The 8,529-nt window shown below is 43.0% G+C and overlaps 1 protein-coding gene across 1 annotated transcript; it reads right to left on the reverse strand.

Moving 5' to 3' along the window:
* Positions 1-6,392: 6,392 nt before the first annotated feature.
* On the reverse strand, positions 6,393-7,575 carry LOC108317908 (ribose-phosphate pyrophosphokinase 1-like). Its single transcript, XM_037745756.1, has one exon. It carries the CDS (start codon positions 7,379-7,381, stop codon positions 6,425-6,427), a length of 957 nt encoding a protein of 318 aa, XP_037601684.1. The 5' UTR covers positions 7,382-7,575; the 3' UTR covers positions 6,393-6,424.
* Between the last annotated feature and the right edge of the window lie 954 nt (positions 7,576-8,529).

The raw sequence follows: 8,529 nt of genomic DNA on the forward strand, positions 1-8,529 counted from the left end.
GAAAGAGTCTTGCTCTGTCACCCAGAATGAAGTACAGTAGTGTGATCTCGGCTCACTGCAAACTCTGCCTCCTAAGTTCCAGCAATTCTCATGCCTCAGCCTCCCCAAATAGCTGGAATTATAGGCAAGCACCCACCCGACTAATTTTTGTAGTTTTAGTAGAGACCGGGTTTCACCAGGTTGGCTAGGCTGGTTTTGAACTCCTGACCTCAAGTGATCCGTCCTCCTCGGCCTTCCAAAGTGCTGGGATTATAGGTGTGAGCCACCATGCCCTGCACCCTGCCCCATTAGGCCTCTCCTAAATTCCCTTTTAATTAATGCAACTGTTGGTCACCAAAACAACACTCCTCTAATTTACCTACAGCCAGTCCTTGTACAGGGCACACCTTCACCTCACTTATAGTAATAGGAATCCACCTGCCCAAGGCTTTGTTTTTCTTTTTTTAAAAAAATTGTTTTTAATAGCAACAGGGTCTCATTAGGTTGCCAAGGCTGGTCTCAAACTCCTAGGCTCATGTAATCTTCCTGCCTCAGCTTCCCAAAATGCTGGAATTACAAGTGTAAGCCACTGTGCTCCCCCTTTTTATTAAGTGAAAAATATTTTAATGAATTTGTATGTTTACAGTTTTTTTCCCATTTTCCCTGTTTTCTATTTTGTTAAAAATGACGTAAAAAAGTATAAAGTCTATTACCATAAATTTCTGCTTCCTGTTAACATGAACATTTAATATCAAGTAGAAAAAGGAATATATAGGGGAAAAGAAAACAGGAGGAGAGAAGGTGAGGGCAATATCAGCTGGAATTTGTAGAGGGAAAAGAAATGTACAATTTATGATGCAGAGAGAAAACATGAAGGTAAATATGGACATGAATTGGGAAGAAAAGGGAAAAAGAGGAGGAAGCGAGAAGGAAGGAAGGAGGGGGGTCCCATAGTTCTTGAAAAGACTAACAGAGTTAGTAAAAATGAACAGAGTGAGTGAGTATAGACAGAAGAAAATCTCAATTTAATCTCATCAAAGTTAGTTGATGTAAGATTGGAGATGCTGCCTCAGTGGCAGCCCAGAAGGACTTTTGTTGAATATGCAATTAAATGTTGAATGAAGAAGCCAACAAATAGTATTGGCCAATTTCATCTAACATCTTGCTTCTAGGAATCCTTCGTTTCTATTAAGGCTGATAGTTTGCTTAAGGACAATGAATCACAGTGGTGACATCTCATAATATTCTCATATACAAATTCTCCTAACTCAATAAAAGTAAATGCAAATCTGCTGTCAGAGGCTATAGTGTCTGGCAAGACATGTGACATAAATAATCGGTGTGGGGCTGTCATTATGACAGCAGGCATTTGAACTGAAACTGATGTTGCACTGAGGCCACTGGGATTAATTTTAACACTTGAATAATCCTGCAGTATCAATATGCAATTTTGACCAAAAATTTTTTGAGTCATTTCCTAGGAAAATGTTGGTGCTTTTGGAGCATTATGTTTAATTTCTTGACATGTGCTAGACTAATCAGGTCTTTTGTTTTCTAATTCTCCCCGAAAAAGCAAATTGGTTTAAAATTTAAAAAGGTGTACACATCTAATTTGACATGTTAATAATACATCAGCATATAAAATTAAAATTGAGTATCTCTTCAAAAAAAAAAAAAGGAGGAATGGGTCAGGCATGGTGACTCATGCCTGTAATCCCAGCACTTTGGGAGGCCGAGGCAGGTGAATTGCTTGAATCCAGGAGTTCCAGACCAGTCTGGGCAACATGGCAAAACCCTGTCTGTAAAAAAAAAAATTAAAAGTTAGCCAGGTATGGCGGTGCACACCTGTAGTTCCAGCTACTTGTGAGTAGTTGGAAGGATCTGAGGTGGAAGGATCGCTTGCACCTAGGAGGTTGAGGCTGCTGTGAGCCCTGATGGCTGGTGCCACAGTACTTCTGGGTGGCAGTGCAAGACCCTGCCTCAAAAAAAAAAAAGAAGGAATGTTTCTCAATCCCCAGGAGCAACTACAGTTAAGAGTTTCCTAAATCTGCACATCTTGCACATGTACCCCTGAACTTAAAAGTTAGAATTTTTTTTTTTTTTTTTTTTATAGAGTCTCGCTCTTTTAGCTCTGGCTGGAGTGCAGTGGCATGATCTCAGCTCACTGCAACCTTCACCTCCCCGGTTCAAGTAATTCTGCCTCAGCCTCCTGAGTAGCTAGTATTACAGGCACCCACCACCATGCCCCGCTAATTTTTTGTATTTTTAGCAGAGACAGGGTTTCACCATGTTGGCCAGACTGGTCTCAAACTGCTGACCTCAGGTGATCTGCCTGCCTCAGCCTCCCGAAGTGCGGGGATTACATGTGTGAGCCACCACTCCCGGCCAGAAATTATTTAGAAAACAGTTTCCCATTTGTCTGTGCCTCCAATGCATCGAGCACACTTCAGCCTCAGGGCCTTTGCCCTTCCTCTTCCTTCTATGTGGAATGTTCTTTTCCCACATCCGTCCTTTAGGAATGTCCTCAAATATCTCCTTCTTAATGAGGCTTTCCCTGACTACCTTCTCCAACACTGTAGCCCTGTCTCTGTCCAACATTCTCCCCCTTGCTCCACCCCACCAAGGACTACAAGCTCCATAAGGCAGGAAGTTTTTTTTTGTTTTTGAGACAAGGTCTTGCTCTGTTACCCAGGCTGGAGTGCAGTGGAGCAATCATAGCTCACTGCAGGCACACACTCCTAGGCTGAAGTGATCCTCCCACGCAGCCTCCCAAGTGGCTGAAGCTGCAGGTATGTGCCATCACCCTGGCTAAATTTTTTTATTTTTTATTTTTAGCAGAGACAAGGTTTTACTTTGTTGTCCATGATGGTCTCAAAATCTTGAGCTCAAGTAGTCCTCTTAGGTTGACCTCCCAAAGTGCTGAGATTACAGGTATGAGCCACCACACTCAGCCAACAAGGTTTTTTTTTAAAAAAACAAACTGTTTTATTCTGTTGAATCCTATAGCCTAGAAAAATGCCTGACGCATAGCATGTACTTAGTATGTATTTGTTGAAATAAATGAATTCACATTTATTCTTAGAAATATTAGAATATATTATTATATGTACAATTTGACAACTTTTTAAATATACTCAAAAGAGAGTCATAGGTATCTTTCTATTTTGGCACTTAAAGATATCCCTTATTTCTTTTAATGGCTACATACTTTTTTCTTATGAAACAAGTACTATAAACTGGCCATTCTTCTTCATTTTATTTTGTTTTATTTTATTTGTTAGAGACATGTTCTCATGCTGGTTGCCCAGGCCGGAGTGCAGTGGTGCAATTGCAGCTCACTACAGCTCCAGCCTCAACCTCCCAGGCTCAAGTGATCCTCTCACCTCAGCCTCCTGAGTAGCTGGGACTACAGGCACATGCCACCACCTTCAGCTACTTTTTAAAAATATTTTTTGTAAGGACGGGGTTTCCCCATGTTGCCCAGGCTGGTCTCAAACTTCTGGCCTCAAACAATCCACCCACCTCAGCTTCCCAAAGAGCTGAAATTACAGGCTTGAGCCACCACGCCCAGCCAACTATTTTTATGTTGATGTACATGTGATTTTGCTCCAATTTTAATTGATTTCTTTATTGGGGAGATGGGGCAATGCTATAATTTTTTAATACAAAAAATAATGCTGTAATGAATATCACTGCTCATATATTCTCTTTGGGCCCTTTCAATATAACAGTAAAGTCTGGGCCACCTGACACTCTTTCTTGGCAAAGCTTTCATGTACAGTAAGTTCTCAATGTCACTGTAAACAGATTACTGAAAACTGCTACTTTATATAAAACCATATATAATGAAATCAATTTTACCATGAGCTAACTGATATAAACAAATGTTAAGTTCCTATGGCATATTTCTGATCACAACAATATCACCAAGTTTCTATAAAGAGACCCAAAACACTTCTAATAATAAAAATCGAAGTAAATACAATAACTTGTCTTCAAGTGTTTATCCATTTTCCAACTCTCTGATTCCAGATCAGGGTCTTGGGTGGCTAGAGCCTGTCCAGGCAGCTCAGGGTGTCAGGCGGGAACCAATCCAGGACAGGATGCCCTTCAATCGCAGGGTACAGTCACATGCACACTCACGCTCACTCAGCCTGGGGTCATTCAGACATGCCAGCTAATCTAAAGTACACATCTCTTGGATGTGGAAGGAAACCAGAGTCTCCTGAGAAAACCCATCCAGGCTTGGGGAGAATAGGCAAACTCCACACAGGCAGTGGCTGAGCCAGGAATTTATTTTTTTCCTCATCACATTATAACAAAACAATGTTGAACAAAATGATATCATTTGAGGGCCTGCTGTGTAAAATTTGCAATATGCTTCATTTTTTTGTGGCTAGGAATATGTGATAACTACTTTATGAAATACCATATCATTTATCTTTGTTATTAGTTCATAAATGAGCTAGTAATTCTTTTTTTTTTTTTTTTTTTTTTTTTGAGACAGAGTTTCGCTCGTTGCCCAGGCTGGAGTGCAATGGTGCGATCTCGACTCACTGCAACTTCCGCGTCCTGGGTTCAAGTAATTCTCCTGCCTCAGCCTCCTGAGTAGCTGGGATTACAGGAACCCACCACCACACCCAGCTAATTTTTTGCATTTTTAGTAGAGACAGCATTTCACCATGTTGGCCAGGCAGGTCTCAAACTGTTGACCTCAGGTGATCTGCCCGCCTTGGCCTCCCAAAGTGTGGAGATTACAGGCGTGAGAGACCACGTCCGGCCAATAATTCTTACTCTTTAAATTCATCAACTAGTGTATCCAACAGAGTCCCTAGCAAGAAACAAGTGGCACACTCAAAAAAGGTGGCAGGAAAGAGTTTAGTAAAATCATTCACAAAAGTGTGAGCAGGGTTAAGGAAAACCGCCAACAGTCAGTAAAGAACCCCAGGGCTGGCAAAAGTGGGAAGCTGTTACTGGTTCTGGCTGAAGGAGGAAGAGAGGGAGCAGTTCTTGGAATATAGTGAGATCTGCAGCTGCAGAGAGCGCCACTCACTAGAAGCTGTGTTCTCAAATAGAATTATGTAGTCATTGCTAACCTATGGCCCTGCAGGGAGAGAGCTGGGGGAATAAAGGCCTGAGGTTTCCCTTCTCTTACCATTCAGGTTCCCACCAGAGCCTTTCACTGGCTGGACCCAACCAGAAGCCAGGTGGCCAGGAAGTAATCTATAGAGTATCAGCTCCCTGAGACCAGAACAGAGTAGAGAACAATGGAGAGTGAATCTGAAGGGACAAATAAAAAATATCTAGCACCAATAGTTTTCTATTAGCTTTGCTTCTTCCCTCCACATTTGGTTAGCTTACTGGGCATCACCAGGGAGTTCTAATATCAAAATGTCCATAGTAGATGGCACTGCCTACACAAATAGAATTTTCTTTCTTTTTTTTGTTCACACAGATACAGACACTTTATTAGTTTCCTCTACAAGAGACAGTAACATCAATCTTTTTTAACAGGAATCTCAGTTCATTTGAGAAGCCAAATAGATCCAAAGAAGGAAGATGAAAATTAAATACTTAATCAAAAGGCATTATAATACCACCTAACACCTACTGCCTCAGTGGCAGCGGGCTAAGGAAGATCAAGCTATAGCACATCATCTAATGTGAATGTTAGCGATTACAAAGCAGGAAGCACTTTTGCTTTCCAGAAGACTAGTACAATGTTGATTTGGGCCCAAGAGGATATTTGGCCAGGAAAGGATCAAGATAGATAAAGGTAAAGCCAAATCAAAAAGAATAGGTACAAAGGAGAACACAAGCTACATAGTCAAGCAGATGGTGATGGATCAGGCTTCTTCCCCTCAAGAAATATTTGCTGTCTCCCCTGCTTAACCAATCTCCACCCCCATCCCCCCTACCCCCACCATCTAATGTCTGCTCCAGTCCAGCTGCCTGCTCCTGCCTTACAGAGTGCTCAGCCACTGGGACTAGGTTTGGGGTTGCCCAAGGCTCTTGCTATAATTTAGCATAGACCTTGGGGAGAACTGGTCACCACACATGGGTTGGCTTTGTTGCTAGTTCTCAATAAAGATAACCCTGAAGCATTCACATGCAAAGTAGTCTGAGCTTTCCCAATCACAAACACCCTCACACAACATCCTCAAAAGTCTGAAATCTTGCAGCAGTTGAGCTATAGCTAAAGCTGCAAGGCTCACAAAATCATCAAGGAAGCCAGAATGAGATAATGCAGGTAGGAGGTCCCAGCAGCTAATCTCAATCGTCTTTCCCCATTTTGGATAAGCTATAATATACCTGATGTAGGATGTAGAAAGCTACACTGGAGCAAGCCGAGTCTTCCGCTGAATTTGTCATCAAATACCAAGGGAAAACAAGGGGTGGCATGGATTTTTTTTTTTTTTTTTTTTATCTCAAAAAGCCTCAGAAGTTATAAAGGGACATGGCTGAATAGGTAAGAAACGGATTCCCCATTGTGAGTTCTCCTGATGGCTTCTGCAAGAATCATAGAGATGTCGATCACTTGTATTTTGGAGCAATGCTTCATCTTGTCCTCCTGAGGTATGGTGTTGGTGACTACTACTGCTTCAAAGCACGCGTCGTTGATGCGAGAAATAGCTGGACCGGAGAAGATTCCATGAGTCAAGATGGCATAAACTCTGGTGGCTCCAGCTGAGAGAAGTTTGTCAGCTGCATGGCAGATTGTGCCACAAGTGTCAGCCATGTCATCCACAAGGATGGCCACCCGATCCTTCACATCTCCCACAAGCACCATGCGGTCCACTTCATTGGCCTTCTTCCGTTCTTTGTGAATCAAGGCAAAGTCCACATTCAGCCTGTCTGCAATGGAGGTCACTCTCTTCGCTCCACCAGCATCAGGTGAGACAATCGTGCAGTTCCTCCACTCAGAGATATTCTCCCTTATCCACTTTAGGACAGCAGGCTCTGCATACAGATTGTCCACTGGGATATCAAAAAAGCCCTGAATTTGAGAAGCGTGTAGGTCCATGGTGATAATATGATCTGCGCCTGCTACAGAGAGCATATTTGCAACAAGCTTGGCTGAGATTGGCGCCCGGCTCTTATCTTTCTTATCCTGCCGGGCGTAAGGGAAGCATGGGATGACTGCAGTGACCCGGCTGGCTGAAGCAATCTTGCAGGCATTAATCATGATCAAAAGCTCCATTAAATTGTCATTGATTTCGCCACAACCACTCTGAACGATGTAGACATCCTCTCCACGTACACTCTCGCCAATTTCCACACAGGTCTCCTGGTTGCTGAATTTCTTAGTCACCACCTTGCCTAGCTCCAGGCCCAGGCGGTCGGCTATTTTCTGAGATAAGTCCTGGTGGGAGCTGCCGCTGAAGATCTTGATGTTCGGCATTCTGGCCAACTACCCTAAGCGCTCCGGTAAGCGATCGCCGCTGCTGCAGAAACCGGAACCGAAGTCGCCAGAGCCTCCACACCGCGCGCCCTGCGTTGCTACTCCGCCATCTTGCCTTCCCGCCCCGCGCGCGGCTGGAGATTACCCAGAGTCGCGGAGGTGGAGTCAGCAGCGAAGTCCACGCCCCGCCGGCAACGATTAGCCGAGAGGGCCACAAAGGAATTTTCAGTGGCAGATTACTAGGGCACCAGCATTCAATGCTCGTCTGGGCTTCTAGACAAGAAAGGAGTTGTAAGTACTCTAACTGGGAAGCTCTAATGATGCAAACATGACAACATCCTGTAGGGTGCAGCCACCACAGCTAGGACTAACCTTTTTTTTTTTTTTTTAGACAGGGTCTTGCTCTGTCACTCAAGTTGGAGTGCAGTGGTGCAGCATGGCTCACTGCAGCCTCGACTTCCTGGGTTCACATGATCCTCAGCCTCCTGTGTTCCCTCCTGGGAACACAAATGTACACCACTAGACCTGGCTCCTTTTTTTTTTTTTTAATTTTTTAATAGAGACGAACTCTCACCTTGTCCAGACTGGTCTCAAACTCCTGAACTGAAGCCATCTTCCCATCTCATCCTGCCAGACTGCTAGGATTAAAGGTATGAATCACCATGCCCATCTTAGTATTAATCTTTAAAGCATGGTTTTTAGAACCAGATAATTTTTGGGATTGGATCCTTACTTCCAATCTAGCCATGTGAACTTGGGCTATCCAATATGGTAGCCACTAATCACATGTGGTTATTTAAATTTATATTTATATAAACTGAAAGTAAATAAAAATTCAGTTCTGCATTCACTCTTCCTATAAGTCAGGAGCTCAATAACTTACGTGGCTAAGTGGTTACCATATTGGGCAGCACAGATGTAGAACTGTTCCAGTATTGTAGCGAGCTTTATTGGGCTGTGCAGGGCTTAATGCTTAAACTCTCTGAACTCATCATATAATGGTACTTAATTCGTGGGCTTATTTGAGGATTAAATAACTTGGTATACATAAAGTTCTTACTAAACTGCAGGTCACAGAGTAGGTACTCCATAAATGGTAGCTATAGAACTGACAACAGTAACAACAAAAGCAGCAACGTAATTGTGAC

Source organism: Cebus imitator, unplaced genomic scaffold (genome assembly GCF_001604975.1).
Source record: "Cebus imitator isolate Cc_AM_T3 unplaced genomic scaffold, Cebus_imitator-1.0 Scaffold212, whole genome shotgun sequence".
Lineage (NCBI taxonomy): Eukaryota > Metazoa > Chordata > Mammalia > Primates > Cebidae > Cebus > Cebus imitator.

What these genes read in the sequence shown, in the direction of transcription:
- LOC108317908 (XM_037745756.1), bottom strand. Translation starts at nt 7,381, where the DNA reads ATGCCGAACATCAAGATCTTCAGCGGCAGCTCCCACCAGGACTTATCT.